Source organism: Podarcis liolepis (assembly GCF_965112155.1).
Source record: "Podarcis liolepis genome assembly, chromosome: Z".
NCBI classification, from domain to species: domain Eukaryota; kingdom Metazoa; phylum Chordata; class Lepidosauria; order Squamata; family Lacertidae; genus Podarcis; species Podarcis liolepis.
Window position 1 is genome coordinate 49,239,887 of NC_139570.1, and position 27,214 is coordinate 49,267,100.

At 48.8% G+C, this 27,214-nt stretch overlaps 1 protein-coding gene across 3 annotated transcripts in view; it reads left to right on the forward strand.

Annotated features, from left to right (window-relative positions):
• Positions 1 to 2,687: 2,687 nt before the first annotated feature.
• LOC310698541 (carboxyl-terminal PDZ ligand of neuronal nitric oxide synthase protein-like) overlaps positions 2,688 to 27,214 on the forward strand; it is a 50,461-nt gene continuing 25,934 nt past the window's right edge. The window contains exons 1-3 of one of the 3 annotated variants that reach the window (XM_083485870.1): positions 2,690 to 3,008; positions 15,416 to 15,487; positions 19,952 to 20,020. Coding sequence is in view for 1 of the 3 variants with exons in the window: in XM_083485869.1 (XP_083341995.1) it covers positions 2,898 to 3,008; positions 15,416 to 15,487 (183 nt within the window). In the remaining 2 variants the exon portion in view is untranslated. Of the gene's footprint in view, positions 3,009 to 15,415; positions 15,488 to 19,951; positions 20,021 to 21,703; positions 23,207 to 27,214 lie in introns of those variants that run through there. The other 2 variants (XM_083485869.1, XM_083485871.1) reach the window with 2 other exon arrangements.

Sequence of the window (27,214 nt, forward strand, 5' to 3'; positions counted from 1 at the left end):
GGTCCGTTCTTAACCTGAAACTGTTCTTAACCTGAGGTACCACTTTAGCTAATGGGGTGTCCTGCTGCCGCCGGTGCGCAATTTCTGTTCTCATCCTGAAGCAAAGTTCTTAACCTTAGGTACTATTTCTGGATTAGTGGAGTCTGTAACCTGAAGTGTATGTAACCTGAAGCGCCTGTAACCCGAGGTACCACTGTAGTCCTTTAAACAGTCATGGCTCCCCCCAAAAGAATTCTGGGTGCTTAGTTTGTTAAGGGTGCTGAGCGGTGTGAGGAGATTCTGCCCCAGTCCCCTCAAAAATTACAATTCTCAGAGTTCCCTAGGAACAGGAATTGATTGTTACACAAGTCTGAGAACTGTAGCTCCCTGAGGGAGGTTTCCTAACAACTCTCACCACCCTTAATAACTACAGCTCCCAGAACTCTTTGGGAGAAGCAATAACTATTTAAAGTGGTATCACAGTGCTTTAAATATGTGGTGTGGATGTGGCGTAAGTGCCTACAATTGTGGAAGAAAGAACAAAGGAAGGGCAAAGAGATTAGTGCTACCCCTTCCCCTCGCACCCTGATTACAGTTCACCAAAGGGGGAATGACTTATAAACGTTTCCGAGCACAATTCAAAGTGTTGGTGCTGACCTTTAAAGCCCTAAACGGCCTCAGTCCAGTATACCTGAAGGAGTGTTTCCATTCCCAGCATTCAGCCCGGACACTGAGGTCCAGCGCCAAGGGCCTTCTGGCAGTTCCCTCATTGCGAGAAGCCAAGTTACAGGGAACCAGGCAGAGGGCCTTCTCAGTAGTGGCACCCGGCTGCGGAACGCCCTCCCACCAGATGTCAAAGAGAAAAACAACTACCAGATTTTTAGATGACCTGAAGGCAGCCCTGCTTAGGGAAGCTTTTAATGTTTGATGCATTAGTGTGTTTTAATAATTGTGTTGGAAGCTGCCCAGAGTGGCTGGGGAAGCCCAGCCAGATGGACAGGGTATAAATAATAAATTTTTATTTTTATTATTTAGATCAGGTCATCTAGTCCTGTATCCTGTGGCGAACCAGATGCATAGAGGAAAACCAGGGCTGGGGCCTGGAGGCAACCATGCTATCATCCTTCCTAAACTGGCATTCAAGGGCACTGTGGCTCTGATCCTGGAGGATCAGGTACAGACCTCCACAGCTTTCACCAGCTATTAGTCTGTAATCCCTCTCAGGGCAGAGACCTGTTCTCTTGAACTCAGGAAAGCGCGAATGGGGAATAGGTGGCCTTCCATGTCCATCAGCCCCGGTCAGCATCACCAACAGTCAGGGATGATGGCAGTTCCAGTTCCATGCACCACCCGGGGTGGAAGGGGAAGGCTGCCGTGCGCACAGGGTCTTGTTCCAGGTTGGAGGAAACTTGCAAGGCCAGTGTGGTGCGGCAGTCAAGTGTCAAACTAGGACCTGGGAGACAAGGGTTCGAATCCCCCACTCGGCCATGAAGATCCTTGGCAGTGACCCTGGGGGCCAGTCGCTGCCTCTCAGTGTAATCTACCTGCCAGGGTTGTTGTGGGGATGGATGGGGGCGTGCGGGTGCGGGGGAAACCATGTACACCATTTTGTGCTCCCTGTAGGAAAAATGCAACAAATAAATAAATAAATCTAAGATAAGCAACGCAGAAACATCTTCATATTCCCCCTCCCCCCATACGAACCTGCCCATGTTTTGAGATCTTGCGGGGAGGCCTTTCTCTCACCCTTGCCACTCTTATCAGCATGCTTGGTGGGAACGTGAGACAGGGCCTTTTTGGTGGTGGCAGCTCCCATGAAGCTTTGGAACTACCTGTATGGGGAAGCCAGATTGTCTCCCTCCTTGCTTTCCTTACATCAGTAGGCGAAGGCCTTCTTGTTCCAGCAGGCTTTTGGGAACTGGCTGTTGTTACTGAAAGGGCTGGTGCTGTTTTTATTTTAATTGTCTGTATGAATTTTATAAATTTTATATACGCAGATAGTTTTAATTCTATTAATGTTCAATGGTTGTTTAATGATACTTTCCCTATGTGTTTAGTGGTTCTTGTTTTTATCTGTAAGCTGCCTTGTGTCCAGATAGGGGGAAAGGCGGGATATAAATAAAGATAAAATAATAATAACAATTGGCCATTTAACAGCACAAGCAGCACTGTTAATAACTAACTGCTATGCCACAGGCACTGTTTTTAAATCTCCACAATGTCTGAGTTATAGCAGTTACTATAGTAATAATAAAGTGGACTTGGATGGTGGGAGTTTAATAATAATAATAATTTTATTAAACCGATTAGTCTCCAAGCGACTTACAGCAAATATCTACCTACCTACCAGGACATACGCAACACAGTACCACAATACAAGGAAGAGGAAAGGGTTGTGTGTCATGCATGAATATCTATAACCATAAAAATATATATAAACCATAAAAATAATAACAAACAACATTAACTAACACCCCTCCTTCTCTGCCCAATGGAGCAGCAAAGCACCCCCCCCAAAAAAAAAACACCCCAACAAACAAAATTAACCAAGCAGGATCGGGTATGTCTCTGAGCTCCCTGCCTCCGCCCTCGCCGCCTGCAGGAGGTCCCCTTTTCCGCTCCGGGAGGTCCCGTGGCGCGCCCGCCTCCTTCCTCCCTTTCTCCCCCGTCGCCTCCGTTCCCGGTGCCCGCAGCCGCTGCCTCGCTTCAGCTCCGCCCCAACGTACCGCATCACTCGGGAAGAGGGAGACGCCGGGAGGAGCTTCCTCCATCTCCTCCTCCTCGGCGCCCTCGTCCTGGGCGAGCCGAGCGCTGCGCTCCCGGCTCCTGCCTCCTGCTCTTTGCTGCGGCGGCGGCTGCTGGCGCGCGCGCGCGGCAGGGACTCGCCGTCGGGGCGGCCGGGCGATGCTCTTTGCAAGATGCCGGTCAAGCTCAAGAACCGCTACAACCTGGTGGACGATGCCGGAGACTCGCGGGTGCCGCTGCACAACGAGGAAGCCTTCCAGCACGGGATCCACTTCCAGGCCAAGGTGAGCCGGGGGTTTGTGGCAGGCGCCTTTGCGCGCCTTTACGCACGGGATCCCGCGCTGCCACCGCTGCTTCCTCCAGGCCGGAGGTCCCGTCCCACCGCCCCACCCCGTCTTCTCTCCAGTACCCGCAGCCGTGGGGCGCGGATTGTCACCTCCAGAGAAAGAGGTCTACCCGTGCATGTGCAGAGTGCTTCTCAAGACACGCTTTGATTCCTCGGCAAGCAGCTCTCCTCCTCCTCCTCCCTGCGTCGTGTTTAACTAGGAAGCTCCCGCGATTTCCCCGGTCAAAGCCGTAACTCGGAGCGCTGAGGAAAAGGGGTTCCCAGAACATGTGCAGAGCTTTTGCCTCGCGTTGGGCCGCGAACCGCTTGCATGTTTACAGACGCCTCCCGCCTTTGCTCCCAGTAGCAAGAGTGCTTCAGGTTGCAGCCTTTGATCCAACACCTAAGAAGGCAGGAATCTCACAGGTGCAGCTTTCCCCCATCATTCCTGCATCCAGGGAGTGGGAATAATTCCTTACTTAAGATTTCTGCCTGTCGTAGAAGTTCTTACATGTACAGAAGTCCTGTAAGAAGAGAGAGGCGATAACTCTTCCCTTCACCTTTTATTTGCCAGGGGAGAATGCACAATTTCATGTGCCTTTGAGGTGGGGAGGGCACCTGAGCCCCCTAGGCACACTGTCCATACCTGGGCATCCAAGTCCACTGAGCCTCTGACCATGTTTCAGCCCCCAAGGCAGCCTGCAGGCCTTGTGCACTGGCCGGCATGTGTCAGACAAGTGCTGGGGCTCAAACCTACCTGAAAATGTGCGCCCCCTCCCCAAGCTCAGACTCCCTACTCCTAGCACTTAGGGAAGGGGGCTAAGTTCCCACCTAAGTGGCCATAGTCATAGCCCCCAAAATGGAGCCTCCATGTGCAGGGGCAGTGTGCCCTCTGGAAACATGGCTTGCAGGTTAACAACCTTCCTGGGGTCATCCAGCTGGCTGCTTTCACGGACAGCGTGCTGGACCACAAGGACCTTTGGTCTGATCCGGCAGATCTCTCCGTTGCCTTGTAGCTAAATAGAACCTCTGTGTGTAGCTGCAGTCTGTTTCTGAATTCTGGTTACTGGGAGCAGCAGCTGCAAAGAGCAGGAGAGAGAGTACGCCCTTTATTCTCTGCTTGTGGAAATCCCTCAAAACGTGCAATTGCCCGTTGCTTAAATTGTGGTGCTGATTGAGATGGATGCTTGGCCCCATTGCAGGAAGGTTGCGCCACTGTACATGGTCTGAGCTCCTGTTCCTAAGCCAGAGCGGAGAGCAGCAGTCCCAGGGGAAGGGGTGTGAGTGATTCCTTGCTTCTTGCATTCCTTGGGGGGGGGGGCTCCTTAGCACACAGGTAGCAAGAAGGTAGATTAGGATCTCCTGGGAGATATTTGGGTAACTTGGCAGTAATACGTGTTCTTATTACTAACTTCTGAATGCTTACCAGTTGCTGGAGGCCACAGGAAGGCAAGTGATGCTTTTGGGCACAGATCCTGCTTGCCAGTGGGGCGTCTGGGTGGCCACTGAGAGAAGAGTGTCCGGATCCGGCAGGCTTGTCTTATGTTCTTACATACTATTTTAAAAGAGTTTCTTGGCGGCTCTCATTTATACGTTCTTAGCTCTCTTTCTCTCTCTTTTGTATTTTGGCTGCGTTGTTTTAATTTGTGTAAGCCACCCTGAATCCGAGCCTGGGGGGAAAGCGGGATATAAATAAATATAATTACAATAGTGGATTGACAGGGCTACCTGCCTCTCAGCTGCCTGACAATAGCATGGGGGTGTGCCTTATACAGAATCTGGCCAACCACCGCCTTTCTAGCTCAGCGTCGTCCACACTGGCAGGCAACAGTAGTGGCTTTTACAGTTTTGTCGATGGGAGACATTCCCACCCTAACCTGGAGAGATAGGGGATTTAGCGTGGGACCTTCTGCACGCAAGACAGGTGCTCTACCACTGAGCCACTGTTAACCATGTGCTAAGGTAGGTTGTGCTGTGGGTTAAACCACAGAGCCTAGGACTTGCCAATCAGAAGGTCGGCGGTTCGAACCCCGTGGCGGGGTGAGCTCCCGTTGCTCGGTCCCTGCTCCTGCCAACCTAGCAATGCGAAAGCACGTCAAGTGCAAGTAGATAAATAGGTACCACTCCGGCGGGAAGGCAAACGGTGTTTCCGTGCGCTGCTCTGGTTTGCCAGAAGCGGCTTAGTCATGCTGGCCACGTGACCCGGAAGCTGGACGCCGGCTCTCTCGGCCAGTAAAGCGAGATGAGCGCCGCAACCCCAGAGTTGGCCACGACTGGACCTAATGGTCAGGGATCTCTTTACCTTTAAGGCACGTTGCCAGAAAAGACTTCTTGGGCTGGTGGGGCATCAGGAGCGGGGGTTCATAGGTATAGACTTGACAGTGGTTTCTGGTGTGGTCCCAGGTCCCAGGCTATGCTCAGAGAGTTACTGTGCAATGACAGTTACAATTGGTAGTCCAGAATTCTCATAGTGACCAACCATATGCGCCTGTGGGAAACCCACAAGCAAGATTAGATGCAAGAACAGCCCTTTCCCCTCCTGTGGGTCCCAGAAACTGGGATCCAGAAGCATTGCTGCAGAGCTGAGATGGCTAGCCCTCTCCTTCTCCATGAATCTGCGTAAGAGCATCAGCAAATACAGCTGACCTGCAGGTCTTTCCAGCCAAATTTAAAAGGACTCCGGCTTTTATTCTTGTAGTGTTTGGAACTGGCTGTTCCCATACCCTGCAGTCAAAATGTGTTTATCCCAAAAGATCTGCGATGTCAGAGGGAAAAACAAAGTCAAGAGAGTTGGGCCAACCAATTTCTTTTTAATTACGTCCTAATCGGATGGAGCCAAGGAGGTTTATTCAGGGAGCGAAGGGGCGCAAATTCAAGAGGTCATAACGGTTGTATGATCTTGTTCCATATAAACTGGCTTATCCTGCTCAGTATGGTTTCATATTCAAAATTAATCTTCTCTGGTTTTCAGAGTTTAAATCTGTTGGGCATTTTCCCTGCAGGAATCCTTGGGAACCTGCTCTGGGGTGGTGGTGGTGGGGAAAACTTCCTCACGCCTGGATCCAGTCTTCAGAAGTTGCCTTAATACTCAGTCAGACCCATGGTCCACCCAGCCCAGTATTCCAGCTCTAGCAAGCAACAGTTCTCCCTAGTCTCCCTCAGCTATACTTGGAGATTCCAAGGAATGAGTTTGGGAACTTTTGCTTGCAAATCTGGTGCTTGTGCCATCGAGGCCTCAGCCCCATCTTCTTGTCTGAATTGAGACTGGTGTGATGGTTGTGTGCTGCCACATGTGTCTTATGAATAACTCTGTGGGTCTTGAAATCTGGGGGAAGAATATGCAGGCTGTGTTGCTGACACAGAATTCTTCATCAAGCAGAGCAGAAGGGAAACTGGTTCTTTTTAAGCCTAGAGAATGAAGGTTTCCATGGCAAAATTTAAGAAGTGTAATGTGAATATTTGCATTTGAAGTGGCATTTAAGTGATGCCAGCATTTAGGTCCCAGCTTTATAGAGGACTGAAAACAAAGTCTAATATTCCTTGGAGCCTCTAATCATGTTCTTGCCTGCCTGGGCAGCCCGTTGCTGGTACCAGCTTGGTATCAAAATCCCATTTGCGTCTGAAAATAATGCAAGCTTCCAAGCTATACAGAACCCTTCACAAGGCAGAACAGCAGTGGCAGTTTTGCCAGCTGTTTATTGTTACAACTGTGCTCGGCAGACGGGCAAGCAAACCTCAGTTCTGCCCTGCAAAGAGTTCTGTGTCAAAGGGACACGTGGAATTTGATTTGACCGTTTGACCTGTGTTTAGCCTGTCTCCCAGTGTAGGTGGTGCAGAGAGAAAGAAAATCAGGGTGTGCATACCTTGTGCAAAAGTAATTTGTAAATGCTTGCCAGTTGTGGCAGGGGTGAGCTCCAAGAGGGTCTTACGATCTTGACCTCTCTTATGGGACCATCCTTCCATTAAAGGCGCTCTGGGTGGCAGCAGGATAGTGGGAGGAGCTGTGTGGAGACTGACCTTCGGAGACAATAATGGGTGTTTTGGAGGGCGGGAGTGGGGGCTGGGGGAGAGAGATGCTTTAGATGTCGGACACTGTCATCGGCCCCCTCCCCCTTCTCAAGCTGTGCCACCGCTTTCCCCCTTTTTAAAATAGCCAGCTCCCAGCCCTGACTGGGAATCTTCCCTTGCCAAACCCTCTCTGTCTTTGTTCCCAAAACCACAATAAATCCTAAGATTGCAGTCCTAAAACCCAGTTGCTAGATAGTTTTAAGCCCTGTGGGATTGAGCCAAGCTGGTTTCTGAGCAAAACCATGCCGAATATGTAACGCAGAGAGTGGTGTTTTCTGAAGGAGTTTGAGCCCAGAAGCACTTTAGCGCTTTTAGAAAATATCTGAAAAAATGGGAAAGGTGCAAAGGAACGTCTTGTTGATTTCAGAGGGTGGACGGGCTTTTAAAATGGTAATGGTAATAATATTATTATTAATAATAATGTGTGGTTTATCAGTCTGTTATTAACAATGCTGCTCATGCTTTTAAAGGAATGCAGATGTTTATCTTCGGATTTCCTTATATCTTGCAAGCTTCCTCAAGCCTGGAATTAACTATTAGAGTGCCTTGGTATTTAATAAAGATTCCCCGAACAGAACTTGTGTTGAAGTACAAGAACAGGGTAAAGAAAGCCAAGGTCATCAGTTCTTCATAGGAGAGGGAGATTATAGTCTTGGGAAAACATTGGTCCCTCTCATTGCTTGAGTAGTGATATTCTGATGGACAATCGTGAGAATGATCAGCACCTGAAGGGGGGGGGGAACAGTGATTTCTGTACATCAATTTCCCCCTTATGATTCAGGGTTATTGGCTTTTGTTGTTATTACAGTGGTACCTCAGGTTAAGTACTTAATTCGTTCCGGAGATCTGTACTTAACCTGAAACTGTTCTTAACCTGAAGCACCACTTTAGCTAATGGGGCCTCTTGCTGCCGCTGCGCCGCTGGAGCCCGATTTCTGTTCTCATCCTGAAGCAAAGTTCTTAACCTGGAACACTATTTCTGGGTTAGCAGAGTCTGTAACCTGAAGTATATGTAACCTGAAGCGTATGTAACCTGAGGTACCACTGTATTATGTTATGTATTTTGTGTTTTTATTTTGTAATTTATGCTGCGAACGTCCCTGTGATCTTCAGATGAAGGGTGGCATGAAAATTTAATAAATATAAAATAATAATAAATAATAATAGTAGTCATAAATTAATTAAAGAAGAAGAAAAAGAAGCAGACCCTCATTACTGCAGATTGCAGTCTTCTCTAGCGGACAGAGCCCTGTGCTTCTTTTGCTTTGTGGTTTGACATTCTTACAGATCAGGCAGAGAGCACTGGCTGTTCATCATTTTTATGAAAGAAATACGTTTCACAGTTTCGTGGGGGTGGCACAGCTCTGCTTTGGACTGCAGACCCTAAAGTGCCAAAGGTGTCTAGGAGTCTGGTCTCCGTGAAATAAGGCGGATTGCAGAGGGCCACAAAGACCCCTGAGCCCCAAGAGAGCTGGAAAGGGGAACGGGGCCTGGGAGCATCTGGGGGTCCTGACCCTGCCTACCTCGCAAGGCTGTTGTGAGGTTAAAATGAGGAAGTGGGAAGCCATATACGCTACCTTGAGCTCCTTGGAGGAAAGGAGGGCTATAAATGCAAACAACAACAACAACCACACAGGTGAAACTCAAAAAATTAGAATATCGTTCCTTTATTTCACTAATTCAACTTCAAAGGTGAAACTAATATATGAGATAGACTCATGACATGCCAAGCAAGATATGTCAAGCCTTGATTTGTTCTACAGGTGAAACTCGAAAAATTAGAATATCGTGGAAAAGTTCCTTTATTTCACTAATTCAACTTCAAAGGTGAAACTAATACAGTGGTACCTCAGGTTAAGAACTTAATTCGTTCTGGAGGTCTGTTCCTAACCTGAAACTGTTCTTAACCTGAGGTACTACTTTAGCTAATGGGGCTTCCTGCTGCCACCGCACAATTTCTGTTCTCATCCTGAAGCAAAGTTCTTAACCCAAGGTACTATTTCTGGGTTAGCGGAGTCTGTAACCTGAAGTGTCTGTAACCCGAGGTACCACTGTATATGAGATTGACTCGTGACATGCAAAGTGAGATATGTCAAGCCCTGATTTGTTACAGTTGTGATGATCATGGCGTACAGCTGATGAAAACCCCAAATTAACAATCTCAGAAAATTAGAATATTCAAAGAAATCAGCAAAACAAGGATTGCAAATTGAGCAAGATTGGACCTCTGAGGAGTAGAAGCAGATCTTGTTTTGCATGTCATGAGTCAATCTCATCTATTAGTTTCACCTTTTAAGTTGAATTACTGAAATAAAGGAGCTTTTCCACGATATTCTAAATTTTTGAGTTTCAACTGTAAATAACGTTCCCTGCAGCATAAACAGGAGAACAAGTTTGGCAGAGGTTCCCTTCTTGATCTTCTGGATAAGCTGCAGCAACTGTTTTAGCTCCAGCTCCCTTCAGCACCAGCCAGTGCGGTAGTGGCTGGCTAGGAATGATGGGAGCTGGAGTCCACCAACATCCAGAGAAGAAGAGGAAGAGTTTGGATTTGATATCCCGCTTTATCACTACCTGAAGGAGTCTCAAAGAGGCCAACATTCTCCTTTCCCTTCCTGCCCCACAACAAACACTCTGTGGGGTGAGTGGGGCTGAGAGACTTCAGAGAAGTGTGACTAGACCAAGGTCACCCAGCAGCTGCATGTGGAGGAGCGGGGAAGCGAACCCAGTTCACCAGATTACGAGTCCACCGCTCTTAACCACTACACCACAGAGGGCACCGTATTGCTTCTGTACCTGGCCTGCAGGTGGCCAGTAAAGCAAAAACTGGTTCCCTGGGATTATGTGTTTTGCTCCTGGCATGGGTCCAGTTGCAACCATGAGGAGATTTATGGGCGCCAGGTTGGTGGCCACAATTTAAAGACCCACCTTGGTCCATAGTTACCGTAATTCCATTTCCACTGTGTGTGTTTCTTCTCCTTGCGTACTGGGACAAGTGAATTGTTGCAAGAGCAAGATACAGTCAAGCAATACAGTAGTTGAGATCATGTTGTTGTTGTTTAGTCGTGTCCAACTCTTCGTGACCCCATGGGCCAGAGCACGCCAGGCACTTCTGTCTTCCACTGCCTCCCGCAGTTTGGTCAAACTCATGCTGGTAGCTTCAAGAACACTGTCCAACCATCTCGTCCTCTGTCGTCCCCTTCTCCTTGTGCCCTCCATCTTTCCCAACATCAGGGTCTTTTCCAGGGAGTCTTCTCTTCTCATGAGGTGGCCAAAGTATTGGAGCCTCAGCTTCACGATCTGTCCTTCCAGTGAGCACTCAGGGCTGATCTCCTTCAGAATGGAGAGGTTTGATCTTCTTGCAGTCCATGGGACTCTCAAGAGTCTCCTCCAGCACCATAATTCAAAAACATCAATTCTTTGGCGATCAGCTCTCACTTCCATACATCACTACTGGGAAAACCATAGCTTTAACTATATGGATCTTTGTTGGCAAGGTGATGTCTCTGCTTTTTAAGATGCTGTCCAGGTTTGTCATTGCTTTTCTCCCAAGACGCAGGCGTCTTTTAATTCGTGACTGCTGTTACCATCTGCAGTGATCATGGATCCCAAGAAAGTAAAACCTCTCACTGCCTCCATTTCTTCCCCTTCTATTTGCAGGAGGTGATGAGACCAGTGGCCGTGATCTTAGTTTTTTTTGAGATCATAGAGTCGTAGAATTGTTGTGTGGGAAACAACCCAGGGGATCCTCTAGTCTAATTCCTTGGCCAATAGACATTCTGTTGTGGTGACTGCAACCTGGATTTAAGGTGCCATTGGCACCTAGCTTATATATCTGAATTTATAACTCTCCCCCTTTCTTGGCACTTTCTTGAAATCTGAGTGTTCCTATGTGCTCCATCCACTGTTTGCTGGTGTGCCCATGGCAGCCTTTGCCAAGCTGGTGCCCTCTAGATGTCTTGGGCTCCAGCTCTCATCAGCCCCCAGCTGGGCTTGATGATACATTGATCTCAAATGGCTTTGAGGTCCCCCACCCCACAAAATTTATTTGGAATTGATTGTAAAAATCAAACACACCAATGGTGACCTCAGAACAATTTACAGAAAGAGTGAAACAACCAAACCAAACATGTGAAACAGCTATTTGAAACATTCAGATATTAATTTAAATAAGTGGTTGAAAAATACTTGGAGTCCTGCAGTGATTTCATGCTCTTTATTGCAGCTTGTAAAACAGTGACTGAATTGCCCCCCAAACCTCAGGCTTTTATATACATTATTTACACAATGAATCCCGTCTGATTGGCTGATTCCGCTTCCCTCCTGGAGCCTGATTGGTCTTCTCCTGCAAGCCAATCAGTTGTTGCATTCTTCGATCCTACCAGCCTAATAGGCTGATTAACTTCCTCCTGGAGCCTGATTGGTCTTCGCCTGCAAGCCAATCAGTTGTTGCATTCTAGGATCCTACCTGCCTATTGTTCTAGGGATCCAAGCTTAGTACATAACAGTGATGAAACTAAAAACCGGATTAAAAGACTTGCCAGTGTTCCACATAGCTGGGTAGGCTTAGCAGGTACCACAACCAGCAAGTTGTGCCTTCCTGGTGTCAAGAGGCAGGGAGTTCCAGAGTATGGACAACACTGCACTAAAATATCAATTCCTTACAAATTTGGAGCCGGTGTTATGTGGCACCCATAATAATAATTCCAGGTCCGCAGATCGAAGCAGCCAACTGGGCAATCTTCTGCAGCCGAGTGCTATATGAATTTTATGAAATAAATAAATAAATGGCTTCCCTTCTGGTGCTCAGGTACAAGACCATTAAGCCGGGATTAGAATCCCCATTTCACCTCTAAGCCCCCACCCCACCCAAGCTCCTTCCCACCACCCTTGTGGCTTAAAGAAGGTTGAGCAACTAATCTCCAGTTGAGCAATGTTGGAGTTGGCACCCTCAGTTGCAAGCTTGATGGGCATCACTCGGGTCCAAGTCCGACGGAGTGTGTGTGTGTGTGAGAGAGAGAGAGAGATGGGCAACAGAAATCCTTCCACTGGCGTGCAAATTTTTGTACAGGCCTAGCCTGGTTCTCAGTGTCTTCACCTTGCCCTGGCGTGACAGAGCCTCATTAAAACGAACAATTTGCAAATCAGTTATTTCCTCCGGCGGGTACCAATTCCAGGCCGGCTGAGTTTGGCAAGAGGTGGGATTCTGTCGGCTTGGCTTATCTTGCGAGGAGCAGCATAATGCCAGGAAACGGAGGGTGAGGAAATGCAGGCCAGAACTTTGTTTTTGCAACTCATTTCCACCGCAGGGTCAAGGGTGTTATGACATCCCCAGGATAGGCACACATCAACTGATATGGAACACCCGTAGGGTTACTCAACAGACCAGAGGGCTGCAATCCAGCTGTCGCAGTGCAAACACAGAGCTCTGTCCCAGCCAGAGTGCTTGCAAATTTTAATGCCAGGCACCCAATCTGTGCATACTTGTGTAGGCTTAGGCCCCAGGCTTTCTGAAGGACCGTATCTTCCGATGTGAACCTGTCCAGATTCTGAGATCTTCAGGGGAAACCCTTTTCACAGTCCCACAGCCTTGGTGAGGACTCAGGAGAGGGTCTGCTCGGTGGTGGCTACTCCCAGACTCTGGTACTCCCTCCCTAGAGAGGCAAGCCTGACTTGCTCCTTGTCTTTTTGCCAGCAGCTGAATGTGTTTAATTCCCACATGCCTTTGAGAACTGACTTTTTGAAAAAGGAAAAGGCTTTGAAATTACGCTGTGCTTCTTTTTTAAACTGTATTTTAATACATTGGTTTTTAATATTCCTTTAGTTCTATTACAGCCGTACCTTGGAAGTCGAACGGAACCAGTTCTGGAAGTCTGTTTGACTTTCAAAACGTTCGAAAACCAAAGCACGGCTTCTGATTGGCTGCAGGAAGCTCCCGCAGCCAATCAGAAGCCCCGTCGGACGCTCAGCTTCCAAAAATAGTTCGCAAACCGGAACAGTCACTTCCAGGATTGTGACGTTCGGGAGCCAAAACGTTCGGGAACTAAGCTATTCGACTTCCAAGGTCCGACTGTATAGTATTTGTTGTTGTTTATTCGTTTAGTCATGTCCGACTCTTCGTGACCCCCTGGACCAGAGCACACCAGGCACTCCTGTCTTCCATTGCCTCCCGCAGTTTGGTCAAACACATGCTGGTAGCTTCGAGAACACTGTCCAACCATCTCGTCCTCTGTCGTCCCCTTCTCCTTGTGCCCTCCATCTTTCCCAACATCAGGGTCTTTTCCAGGGAGTCTTCTCTTCTCATGAGGCAGCCAAAGTATTGGAGCCTCAGCTTCAGGATCTGTCCTTCCAGTGAGCACTCAGGGCTGATTTCCTTCAGAATAGAGAGGTTTGATCTTCTTGCAGTCCATGGGACTCTCAAGAGTCTCCTCCAGCATCATAGTATTTAGTTACTGTATTTAGGTTTTTAGTCTGTGTCTGGGGTGTTAGGGGAGGGGTAGTACCTCTGGTGGGTGGCATGTTGTGCTCCTTCTCAGGTAGTTCATGCCCCCTTTGGTCCCCACCCTGCTCTCAGCTCTCACCTGTGGCTCCTAGAAGCTGCCGGCATGTGACAGCAGCCACAGTCCTGAGAACGACTTAAAGTGGCTGGCTGCATCTGGTGAGGGTAGCCATTGGGTCACAAACCCTCAGTGAGTTTGGGACTCTGTGTGTGAAGACAGGCTCCGAAGGATTGAGCAGACCTCATACCTACGGGACCGCCTCTCCTGGTATGTTCCGTGGAGGACCTTACAGTCTGCAAACAAAAACATCTTGGAGATCCTGGGCCACAGGGAGATTAGACTGGCCTCAACCAGAGCCAGGGCTTTTTCGGCTGTGGCCCTGATCTAGTGGAATGCTCTGTCACAAGAGACTAGGGCCCTGCGGGACTTGACATCTTTCCACAGGGCCTGCAAGACAGAGCTGTTCCACCAGGCCTTTGGCCAAGGCACAGCCTGACCCCCTCCTTTGGCAATCCTCACAGAACTCTAGCCCAATGGTTGCCATTAATTTGATTCTGAATTGATTTTAGAATGTATTTCAATTAATTGATTGTGATTTTATGTAAATTGTGTTACTTTTACTGCTGTTAGCTGCTCTGAGCCCGGCTTCGGCTGGGGAGGGCGGGATATAAATAAATAAATATTATTATTATTATTAAGAGTGGGTCCAACAGTCAAGAAGGTGGTATCTGCACATGCTGTAGAGGGAAGTGAGGGGCAGGTGGGGCCAATCCACCTGGGAAGGTAGACCACCTGGGAGAAGGAAAGCTCTGGTCCCAAACCTTGTAGGATAACTTCAAGAAAAGAAAAAACCCAGGAGCAAATCTTACACAAATCCAGAGTGGCATCCCTAAGGCTGTTGGGTGGCACCTTGTACTCCACCTTCCATCCAACTCCTGCAGCCAAGCGGGTGCCAAACGTATTGCTCTGCTTTCCTTTGGAAAGAGGGGTCTTGTAGTCTGGTCAGCCCAGGACCTCCAGACACGCTGCCCAGGCTTGTGCCCCACAGGGGGAGCTCACTTTGGTGCTGCTAACACAGTGGCTGGACTTCACCTCCAAAGGGGCACTCCATTGTCTCTCGAGACAGATGGATGCCAACAAAGCCTTTGTATTTTATTTGTGCTGCTTTGATTTGCGTAAGTTGCCTTGAGTCCCAGTCTCTTAAAAAGATGGGCTATAATAATAATAATAATACGGTGGTACCTCGGGTTACAGATGCTTCAGGTTACAGGTGCTTCAGGTTTCAGACTCCGCTAACCCAGAAATAGTACCTCAGGTTAAGAACTTTGCTTCAGGATGAGAACAGAAATTGTGCAGCAGCAGCAGCAGCAGCAGCGGGAGGCCCCGTTAGCTAAAGTGGTGCTTCAGGTTAAGAACAGTTTCAGGTTAAGAACGGACCTCCAGAATGAATTAAGTACCGTATTTTTCGCTCTATAACACGCACCCGACCATAACAGGCACGTAGTTTTTAGAGGAGGAAAATCCGCAGGCATGCCACCCGTAGGCATTCCCTCCATAACACGCACAGACATTTCCCCTTACTTTTTAGGAGGAAAAAAGTGAGTGTTATGGTGCAAAAAATACAGTACTTAACCCGAGGTCCCACTGTAGGAGTAGTAAGAAATAAGTGTGTGAATGCACAGAGCCCTTGCAGATACCAATGAGAATGGGGCAGATGTGCACAGCACCAAGCTTTGGAACAGGGGCAAATTGTTCCAAAAGTCTTTAACGAATCACTCCTGGCTTTGCTCTCTCCCTTCAGTACATTGGCAGTCTGGACGTGCCAAGACCCAACAGCCGCGTGGAGATAGTGGCCGCGATGAGGAGGATCCGGGTGAGTCATTGCGTGCGCCTTCCTTCCTTCCTTCCTTCCTTCCTTCCTTCCTTCCTTCCTTCCTCCTTTCCCCTCCCCAACCTGCAGATATCTTCTGCGTACATTGAGCCGCTCAATGATGCAATCAGAGAAATGTTCTCTTCCCCCTGTGCCTTGTTCTCCGCCACCTCCGAAAGAAAAAAGCACTCTGCCCTTGCCTTCCTTTCCCCTGGAGGCATTCAGCCAGAAGGCTTTCTGGACTCCACTTCACATACGCCCCCGCCACCCCCACAAATGGCTGAGCCCACGGATGAGCTGCGTTTCCTCCCGGAACAGAAGCCCAGATTCTCTCAAGTGGCTAAGACGGCCTTCTGGGAATGAATGACTGCAGCTTAGGAGCTGTCTTCTGGAGAGTCTGTGGGGGGCACACATGGCAGTGCTAGACCAGGTGGGGCCTCTGTCCACTTCTGGGCTCTACTGTCAGTCTGTATTTCTCTCTCTTTCTCCTCTCCCGCGGCCCCCCCCCGCCCCCCCCACTTTGCCTGACTTGAGGCAAGACTGACTCCTTCTTGTCAGTTCTGAGAAGGAGAGCGAGGCCAAAGTGTCTCTTTTCATAGACTTGTAGAACTGTAGAGCTGGAAGGGGTCTCCAAGGGTCCTCTATTCCAGCCCTCCTGCAGGGCAGGATCACAGTGCAGGAATCCCTGGCAGGTGCCCCTCCAAACTCTACTTCAAAACATCCAGCAGAGTCAGGTCCACCACCGTCTATAGCTAAGGTGCTCTGGAACTAGCATGGTAACGTGTGTTGAATTTTTCAGCTTCCAGCTTCCAAAAATGGGAGCTGCTAAAAAAAGTTGTGACATGACTTGGGAATTCAAAACATATTGTACCTCATGTTACGTTCTTTCAGGTTATGTCCCTGGGCGACCCGGAAGTACCAGAAAGGGTTACTTCTGGATTTCGCCACTCGCGCATGTGCAGATGCGCAAAATAATGTCACACGCATGCACAGAAGCGGTGAATCGCAACCAGCGCTTGCGCAGGCACGCTGCTGTGAGTTGCGCTCTTTTCATGTTGCAAACGGGCCTCCGGAACGGCTCCCGTTCGCAGCCAGAGGTACCACTATATATTAGGAAGTTAGCATAATTTAGTTTTGCTTGATGAGGTAACAAAATTTTAAAAAACTGACTTTTCTATTGTTTTTGTGGAATTTCTGGGTGTGCAGACCCAGGTGCTTCTGGGCCAGTTCTGCAAAAACAGGAAGTGGGCCAAGTTTTCTTGGGGGACACAGAAGAGGTGCAGAGCAGAAGCTGTCATATGCAGCCCCCCCCATTGCCACAAATTTTCAAAGCAGGGAGGTGGGGGTGGGATTTAGATCCCTGGGTTTTACTGGGACCCTCGTCTCCCCCCCACCTCTGACCACTTGCCACATGAGCTGCTCGGAGTTGTATTGCATCAGCACCTGGAGGACTGGAGCACCTCCAATCCTGTTTTCCAACAGCTGCCTGCGCTCAGGTGCCTTGCAGGGGTTCTCCCTTAGGCTGCCCCCCTCCCTGTCGCCCTGTGGGCTCTGTAGGCTGGCATCCGCTAATCCCCTAATCAGCTGTGCTGAGTGGCTTTATGAAGCATCCTCCTTGTGTTCTGGGCCAGCTATTCCTCCCCCCTTCCCCCTCCCCTTTTATAAAAAGGCTTCCGAGATTTAATAAGGAGGAAGGCATTCCTTGTGTTCGCATTTCCCAGCTGGGGCTCGGCGTGGGCGCCTTGCTTGTGACAGTTAATTGGCAGTTAGAAAGGGGTTGGGGGTGGGGAGGCCAGGCAGCGGCGTCAGTGGAGGAAAGGGGGACGGGACCTATGTGCTCCCAAGCAAAGCCAAGTCTACGTGACAAATCCTAAAGCAGTTTCAAGCATGCCAAAGGTCTATAAAATTGTGTGTGGCATGGAGAAAGAGGAAATGGCACCTCCCTCTCTCCGTCCGTCCGTCAGAACTTGGCACCCAGTGAAGCTAAATGATAATAAATAATAATAATAATTTTTTATTTATACCCAGCCCTTCCCGGTTCAAAAACCGGCTCAGGGTGGCTAACAACAAATTCAAAACACTTTAAAACACTTAATTATAAAAGCAGCATAAAAACATGAATAACAATAAAAATCAAAAATCAATTAGATAATCCCCAGGGCTAGCTGGCTGAATTGGTCCTACTTGGGCCAGCGAGGAGGTCAGGAGAGAATTAGCTGTGGGGTCTCAGAGCAGGTGATCTTCATAAAAGGGGAGGGGGAGGGAAGGGAAGAGAAGGGAAATAATGATGGAAGATTCAGCTTCCAACATAAAAGGGAGTGCTTCTTTGCACAATGTGTAGTTAACCTGTGGAACTCCCGCCCACAGGAGGCACATTCATGGAGGAGAGGGCTGTCCATGGCTCCCAGCCATGATGTCCACAGTTGGAGACAGCAATGTTCAGGCCCAGACAGAGGCAGGAGAGGAGCTGGGTAGACTTGCCCTGCGTCTCAGAGGACTAAGCTGGCCAGGGCTCTCCGCCAGGAACATGCCAGAGACATACATTGTCATGCCAAGATTGCCCCATGCCTCCCAGCTGACTTGGGAACTCCTGCCCTGGGCCTCAGACAAGCTCTGCACAGGCCTGGCTATGCTTCTGAAACCACAGAAAGGGAGAAGGCTCTCATGCTTGGGTCTGCTTGCAGGTTTCATCCAGGCACCTGGAGGTCTGACCCAGGAGCATCCTCTAATGTTCTGCACCAGGCTCCTGATCAAGACACCTGGAGGGATGGGAGCTGTAGTTTTCTGAAGGGGGTGGGGGTGCTTGGAAGGAGGGGGAGAAAGTTTTCCGAATCCTGTGCTAAACTGCAGTCTTCAGGGTCCTTGTGAGGAAGTCTGCAATAAGAGCTGAGCATTTTAGGAACCTTCTCTAGCCAAATATGAAATGTCATCGGATCGGACTGACACTTTTAAAACGGTTTGCAAAAGGGATAAAACAATGCAAATATCACTGAGAAAAATTAACAACAATAATTTAAGACCTTTCGGAAGTTAAAATAATGATGGACTAAAAGCAGATTAAAGCTCACACCAACTTTCTAAACTTCTGGGTTGGCATGTCTAAACAAAATTGCTTTTAGCAGGCACCAAAAGGAGTATAGTAGAGGCTCCTGGCATCAGGTAGAGAGTTCCAAAATTACAGGTGCTGCCACCCTACGAGATCGAGTTCCCACAAATGCCAGAACGGGTATGATGTGGCCAGTCCCACAGATCGAAGCAGGCAAGTGGGCATATATGGGGCAGTTAACAACAAACAAAGGCAAAATATTTGCACACTGACTCTCGGCAGTTTTAAGGCATCCCTTTCTCACAAAGCTGCTGGATGCGAGATTTGGCTTCTGTGTTTCAGGGCTGTACTTTGAAGCCATGCTGGTAAAGTTTTCCATAGCACAGGTGTCCCCCTTGCCTCCTACCTGCTGCTCAGGGTGGGTGGGGAACCCAAAATGAGTGGTGGGAGCCCTCTGTTCTTTTGAGAGCTCCTGGATCCACCCAGAGACACAGCCATGCCCCCCCCCCCGGCTGCTTTATTGGCAAGAGGTATTCTTTAACAAACAGAGAGAAAGCTCAGCCCTTGGAGCAGAATGTAAATTTGGTGGATGTAAATTTGGCGCTTGCTGGCTTGGCTTGACATTAAGGCTAAGCTAAGCCTGCATTTAAATGTGTGTGGGGTTTTTCTGCGTTAAAAATTGCCAGCCTTTCTTCTGGATTATTAGTAGCCTCCTGGAGCCACCGACCTTTTCTGCGACTGACTGAGCTGTAGCTAATCCTCCCTCCTCCCCAGCCAATTCCCCCAGCTTTGACAGTGACAGCGGATGTCATTATTCTTGCCGCTTGAATATTAAGTGGGGCGGAGATTGATGCGCTCGTTGGCAGGCGCATCCTGGCCCCCATTGCATTCTGGTTCTTTGTAGCCTATGCTTGCTTTCAGAGCCTGGGGGTGGTTTAGGAAAGGGCCTCACCCTGAGACCAGCTGCTGGTCTATCTAGCCCAATGTTGTCCATAATTGGTGTGAGGGAAGCTGCAGACCTCCAGGCGTGGCTGGACTACAACTCCCATCCTCCCTGGTTGTTGGCCGCACTTGCTGGGGCTGATGGAAGTTGTAGTCCAGTAGCTTCTGGAGGGCCAAGGCTTAACCCCACCCCCCGGGTCTGGTCTGCACTGACTGGCAGCCTCTGCCTTCCAGGGCCCTAGGCCAGGGACATTCCCAAGCTCTACCTAGAGATTAGTTTTATTTTAGGGGGAGGTTATTTGTTTTGTTTTGTTTTGTTTTGTTTTGTTTTGTTTTGTTTTGTTTTGCATTTTGCATTCTCATTCTATATGCTTATGTTGTGAACTACCCTGTGATCTTCGGATGAAGGGCTTTATGCAAATTTAATTAATGATGGTGATGATTATGATGATAATAAATATCTAACCTTTATCTCCCAGGAGCTCAAAGTGGAGTACATGGTTCTTCTCCCCACTCCTCACTGAATCCCCACAACAGCAACCCTCAAGGTAGGTTAGGCTGAGTGGCCCAAGGTCAGCCCACGAGAGCTTTGTGGCTGAGCGGGGATTCGAACCCTGGACTCTCCCGCGTGCTTATCTGATGCTGCAACCACTACACCACGCTGGTGCTCTGCTACTGGGGATTGAACTTGCAACCTTCTGCATGCAAAGTGGATGATCTAGCATTGAGATACGACTCTTCTTATGCCACTCACAGCGTTAAATGGAACCGGTTGCCTGCCTCCTTTCTCTCCATGGCAAGATAATTCGTTCAGGCTTTGCCTCTGGAGGTGCAGCGTCAGAGCAAGGCCAAAGCAAGCTCAGATTGCCTTGCTAGGACCTGGGAGGCCAGGGTTCAAATCTCACCTATCAGGCCATTGCCTCTCAGCATGACTTACCTCGCAGGGTTGTTGTGAGAGGCTAACATGGGAAGAGGGAGAGCCAGGCATGCCACCCTGGAGGAAAAGGTGAGAGAGACATGCAAAATATAAATCCATTAACCCACTGAGAACCCAGGTTAATACAAGGGAAGCAGAGAGGCAAGCTGGCACTGAAACCATAAATCACATTTTCAGAATAAGTAAATAAACCAAACACAGGGCTGAAAGTCAGAAGGCAGCAGAGCCAACGTTGCAGCCATATTCCTACCAGCAATCCATCGGTCAGGAGCCTTGCTTTAAAAGAGAGGATTTAACCTGGCGCCTGAATGCTACAATTGAAGACACTTATTTGGGGGTGCCACCAGCGAAAAGGCCCTACCCCTTGGCATGTGCGTTTGGGGTTGGGAAGTTCCTGAAGACCTGCCTCAGAAGAAGTTTTTAAGGCCACCTATAGGGCTGCCATTTCCCTGCCTGTTTTATCCTTTGCAAACAACCCTCCGAGGTAGGTTTGTCTGAGAGAGAGGCCTCCAGTTCTTTCAGCCTGGCATGTAACTGCTGCACCGGTGGTGAGGAACATCTGTGGCACTCCAGATGTTGTCAGGATCCCAGCACCCATCAGCCCCAGCCACCTGGAGGTCTATGCCCTGCATCCGCTTCACTACGCTTCCCTGCCTCTCAGTGTGGGCTAATTGAAGTTGGGAGGTTGACGGATCAAGCCTCTGCCTTTTAGCTGATGGAAACATTTAAGAATTGATTGAGTCAATGTTAAATGGGGACAGTACAAAACCTCAGCAAAGTTTCCTTGTTCAGAACCATCGAGGATAGGCAGAGAGGTGAAAATGAAAAGACAGGCCTGTCTAGACCAAGCAAAGTGCCGTAATTTTCGCTCCATAAGATGCACCTAGTTTTTAGAGGAGGAAAACAAGAAAAAAATATATTCTGAACGAAACCGTGGAAGAATGATTTTTGTGGTTCATGCCGTGGCCACAGACATGATATGTGATTTGAATCATAGAATCATAGAGTTGGAAGAGACCACAAGGGCCATTGAGTCCAACCCCCTGCCAAGCAGGAAACACCATCAGAGCACTCCTCACATATGGTTGTCAAGCCTCTGCTTAAAGACCTCCAAAGTAGGAGACTCCACCACACTCCTTGGCAGCAAATTCCACTGTCAAACAGCTCTTACTGTCAGGAAGTTCTTCCTAATGTTTAGGTGGAATCTTCTTTCTTGTAGATGGTGAGTTTGGGCTAGCCCAATGCAAAAATCCTGAGGATCCACGTGGATCTGTGCTTTGTAACCATGTTTTTGCGCCATTGTGGCCCCACGAAACTGGATGCGTGGGGGGGTTTTGTGCAGGCTGTAGCCATGGACAAGCTATGTGATCTGATGGTCAATTTTGGGTGACCCAATGTAAAAATCCTGAGGATCCATGGGCTTTTACCTCCCCCCTCCCAGGCAGCCTCCTTTGTTGCTAGTGTCCCTTATCTCGCTCCCGATCACTTGCTGATCAGCTGCTTTGTTTCAACACCCCCTTCCCTCTTTCAAAAAAAAAGAAAAGAAAGCATGATCTGCTTTTCGCCCCTGGGCAATTCGGCTCCAGGAACCACGCATTCGCTCCATAAGATGCACAGACATTTCCCTTTAATTTTTAGAAAGAAAAAAGTACGTCTTATGGAGCGAAAAGTAATAGCTCCATAGCACTGCTGTGTTCTGCCTTGGTCAGCCCACAACTGGAGTCCTGTGTCCGGTTCTGGGCGCCACAATTTAAGAAGGATGTTGACAAGCTGGAAGGTGTGTGGAAGAGAACAACCAGGATGATCAAGGGTCTGGAAACCAGGCCTTTTGAGGAGTGGTTGAGGGAGTTGGGTCTGTTTAGCCTGGAAAAGAGGAGACTGAGAAGCGATGTGGTAGCCACCTTCAAATAAAGGCAATTACCAATTTAGACATGTCTGATTGATATGCGATTGCACACACACACACGTGCAGCGCCAAACCTGGAAGTGACCTGAAAATGTCACCAAAATGCCAATAGAAGGTAGGGGCAGTGTGGAATGGAACGTTTAACATGAGCCCCACTGGGGTCCAGAATGTAACCCAAAGAAAGACTGCCTGGACCTGGAGGGCTGTCACATGGAAGATGGAGCAAGCTTGTTTTCTCCTGCTGTGGAGGGTAGGACTCGAACCAATAGCTTCAAATTACAAGGAGATTCTGACTCAACATCAAGAAAAACTTTCTGGCAGTAGGGGCTGTGTAACAGTGGAATGGTCTCCCTCGGGAGATGGTGCGCTCTCCTTCCTTGGAGGTTTTTAAGCAGAGGTTGGATGGCCATCATGGATGCTTTAGCTTGTGATTCCTGCGTTTCAGAGGGTTGGACTAGATGACCCCTGGGGTCCCTTCCAGCTCCACAGCTCTGTGATTTGACACTTTTTTGGGTCCTAGCAACTTAGTGCTGTAACCCTGAATGCGTCCCTGCTCAGTAACTCCTTTGGAGAAGGGTTTACTTCTGTAGCAAACAAAGGTCCTGCTCTGCTAAGCCCAGCAGTTTTGGTTACCGTTGCAGCTGACCACCACCCCTCCTCTTTTGTCTTCTGGGTGACATTCCCAGGCTGGTGGGGCTCCTGGTGCTATTGGTTGCCAACCCTGTAAAGACAAGCTGCAGTCCTGAAGAGGAGGTTGAAAGCTCTGAAAGTCATGGATTCAGTACAGGCAGTGGGCCAAACTGATCCTTCGGGAGCAGCTATGAACCGCAGATCTCAGCCACGGGAAACTGGCTCCGTAACACACACTAAGCAAGTTCCTAGCCCTCATAGGTGAGAATAAGCATTTTATAGGGAAGCTTTTAATGTTTAACAGACCATGTATTTTAATACTTTGTTGGAAGCCACCCAGGGTGGCTGGGGAGACCCAGCCAGATGGGCGGGGTGTAAATAATAAATTATAATAATTATTATTATTATGCAAAAAAAAATCTGAAGCCAGTTGAAGAGAAGCTGAGAAAGGTTTAGCATAACCAAGGGGGTGGATTCACTGCCCTGAAAAATCTCCCATCTCCCCCACTCAATGACTAGAAAATTAAGGTAAATTACACTCCTACTGTTTGCCTCCAAGTCTGCTTTAGCTTGCAGAGTTTGTGGCACAGGTTTTTGCTCTTGAGCAAGGACGAAAAGAGCAGAGACACCGTGCTTTGGCCTCCTTGCTCTGCTGCCTCAAAATTAATCTGTTCTCCTCTCCTACGCCTTAATTGTTAATAGGGAGGCAGTCGTGACTTTTCCGCAGAAGGGTCATTATTCTATGGGTAAGTCAGGTCCAGAGCCAGTCGAAAGTTGCATGCAAGAGCATGCCAGCTGTGCATGTGTGCACCCCCCACCCACCCCCACCCTGGGGGGACTGGTTTTGCCGCAGGCTTTCTGTTGGAAACCACACAAGGCTCTCCCAGGGACACCCTCTCTAAATGTGGATTTGCACGATGCCATCAATGTGAAGTCGGTGGAGAATTCATATTTTGTTCCCCCCTAAAAAACCCTACTGGGATTCTGTCCCTTTGGGGGAATGGTCAGGAGATGCCAGGGCTGTCATAAGCATATCTGGCGCTGTGGTGCAAAGATCCCTTTGGCGCACACACACACCCTTTCCCAGAGTTTCAGCCTTTTTTTAGGGCTGGAGGAGGTGGGTAGCTCGTTCGGTCTTCCCCAGACTCTCGCCTGGCGCCCTCCAGAACTTAGCGCCCTGTGCCACTAGCCTCTATGGGTAAGGCGGGCCTGGGAGGTGCATTGCAATAATACAACTGCAGGCGTCATTCACAGGCAGCTTCACGTGCTGATTGCATTGGGCACCTTTTTGCAGTATTGCAGCAGCAGCCCTGCAAGCCAGGAGCAACCCCCCCCCAAAAAATAAGGCGTCAAGTTTCAAAATGTTTAAGAGCCTCTTCGGTGCTTCAGCAGCATGCTCCATTGTCTCTTGAGGCAGATCGACGCCAACAAAGAGCATAAGAAGAGCTTGCTTCTACTTTATAGGTTATCTTTCAAGAAGTGGCTGTTTTCTGTAGTTTGTGCAAGGCGCTGAGACATGTTAGGAGACCCACCCCTATTCCCCTCCTAGAACTACAGTTCCCAGAGTGGTTTAGCACACGGGTGATGGAGCCAGCTTGTTTTCTCCTGCTCTGGGAGGTAGCACCCAAACCAGTGGATTCAAATTTCAAGCAAGGAGATTGAGATTAAACCTATAGCACAATATTCCGTACTCACCAAATGCCACAATAGGAACCCCCCCCCCGCCCCCAAATTAGGACCTGACGGCAACAGAGTCTGAAGGCATAGGCTCTTTCTCAGTGCCTGGAAATCAGTAGCCTATTTCCTCTAAATGTGGAGGGATGCCTCACTCTGCAGCAGTGAGTTCCATAGGCACTGCACCCAATTGGCTTTGAGAGACTGCCCTGAGTTCCAGAACAATGGGAGAGGGAGAAAACCCCCCCTCTCTATCTGCACTCCGTCAGCGACCCACCTGGCAGGACTGTAAGGAAGACACATACGGAAGAATGAGGACTATATGCAAGTTATCTTTGGACTATCTGGGTATACTACTTTGCAGTGGAGAGAGGGCTTTGCATAGGCAGGGCTCTTTAAAAATAATTATTATTATGTGCCAAGATAACCTGAGCTCAGTTCATGATTATGCAAATCATGAAGATTTGCATGCATTTTACATAATTCTACATTTCATCATGCAGAATGAGGAGCCCTCACCCCTGGCCTGCCGCAAGCGTTGCTTAGCCCCTCTCCATTTCCATCCTTATCTCTGCAAGGGCAAAAAAAAAGGCCTTTTTTATTAGCAATAGTAGAATAGAATAGAAAGCTAAAATCGCGATGTATCCCCTTGGGGTCGCTCCAATATATGGTGGCCGCCATCGCCATGGCCATCTCCTCCTGTCAGAGTGATGGTCACTCTGTTAGCTGAGAAGAAAATGCCACAGTTATGAGATCACGTTCCAGGGATGATTGATAGCAGATGGGCTGATGGATCAGCCTGCAAAACATGTAATCTCTAAGCAATGGTGACCTTTTAATGCCATGCTCAGAATTGCTGGAACTGGATTCCCAAGAGCCGTGTGGGTGGGTGGGGGGGCGTGCCTGCTGCTGGCGCAGTCTCTGCAAGCTTGTGTGAATGCTGATTTGGGTTAGCCAAGGAGGGGTCAAGGAGCTAAACTAAACATGATGGATAGACCTCATTTGGAGACACGGCTGCTTGGGGGACATGGCTGTCCGTGGGGAGGGGGCACAGATAAGCCATATCTTTAATTTTTAATTTTAATTTTAAGGAGTAAAGGATATAATACGAGCCCTTCTGGATCAAGCCAGAGGCCCTCCTACTGCAGCATTTTGTTGAACAGATGCCTGTTGGAATCCTGTACGCAGGACCCAAGTGCAAGAGCCATGTTTATTGATTTTACTTATTTCATAAAATTTATACACCACTTGGTTGTAAAAAAACACCACCACCACAAATCCAAAAAAAGAATAAAGCAATTATCAGTAAAAACAGCCAACGCTTATTTAAAACATTAAAAAAGTAGTATTGGCAATAAATTAAAAACAGATTAAAACATACACCAGCGTTCTATATGTCTGGGTAAAGGTAAAGGGACCCCTGACCATTAGGTCCAGTCGTGGCCGACTCTGGGGTTGCGGCGCTCATCTCGCTTTATTGGCTGAGGGAGCCGGCGTACAGCTTCCGGGTCATGTGGCCAGCATGACTAAGCCGCTTCTGGCGAACCAGAGCAGCACACGGAAAAGGCGTTTACCTTCCTGGCGAAGTGGTACCCATTTATCTACTTGCACTTTGACATGCTTTCGAACTGCTAGGTTGGCAGGAGCTGGGACCGAGCAATGGGAGCTCACCCCGTCGCGGGGATTCGAATCGCTGACCTTCTGATTGGCAAGTCCTAGGCTCTGTGGGTTAGACCACAGCACCACCCGCATCTCTACATGTCTGGGTACGGTTGCCTAAATGAAAATGGCCTTAGCAGGTGCCGGCATCAATACAATGTTTTGACAAAGCATTGTGGATCTGATATAATTATGCATAGGATCACACCAAGATTCTTGGGTGGCAGGTGTTAAGTACTGTGCACACAGTGCAAAAAAGCACTGTGGATGCGGCCAGCGCATGAAGATTGGCTTTGTGCAGTGTCTGGTCAACGCAGTGATGGAATCATAGAGTCAGGAAGAACCTTAGAGACCATCTTCTCCAGCCCCTGCTTAGGGCAGGGCAGGCAATGCAGGAACGTAAGCATCCCTGGCAGAAAGCTGCCTGGCCTCTGCCTAAGTACCTCCGGCAAAGGAAGCAGGTTGTTGCAGTGGTGAACACCTCCTACCATAACGAAGTCTCTGCTGATGTTTAGCCGAAATCTGCCTTGTCTTGCCCTGCGGGGCAACATTGACAGCCCCCAAGCAGAATACGCAGATCCTCCTCTCTTGGGGCACTTTCGAATGTCACCGCTCCTGTGTGGGTGTTTTTGGAGGAGATCTCCTGGAAGAGTGCCGTGTGTGGCTGAGCATGATGTTCCTTTGTATCTGCCCAGCAACCTATAACTTTCCATTAAAAGGCCGCTGTCTCCAAACCGTCTCAATTTTTATTTTATTTCCTACCTGCCCTTTATCTGCTGCCTGGAAGGAAATGGTGGGAACCTCAGCAGGCTGCTGAAAATAATACCAGCTGGCCTTTGCTAATTCATATTATTATATCATTGACAAGCTGAAAGGTGTGCAGAGGAGGGTGACCAGGATGATCAAGGGCCTGAAAAATAAGCCTTAGGAGGAAGG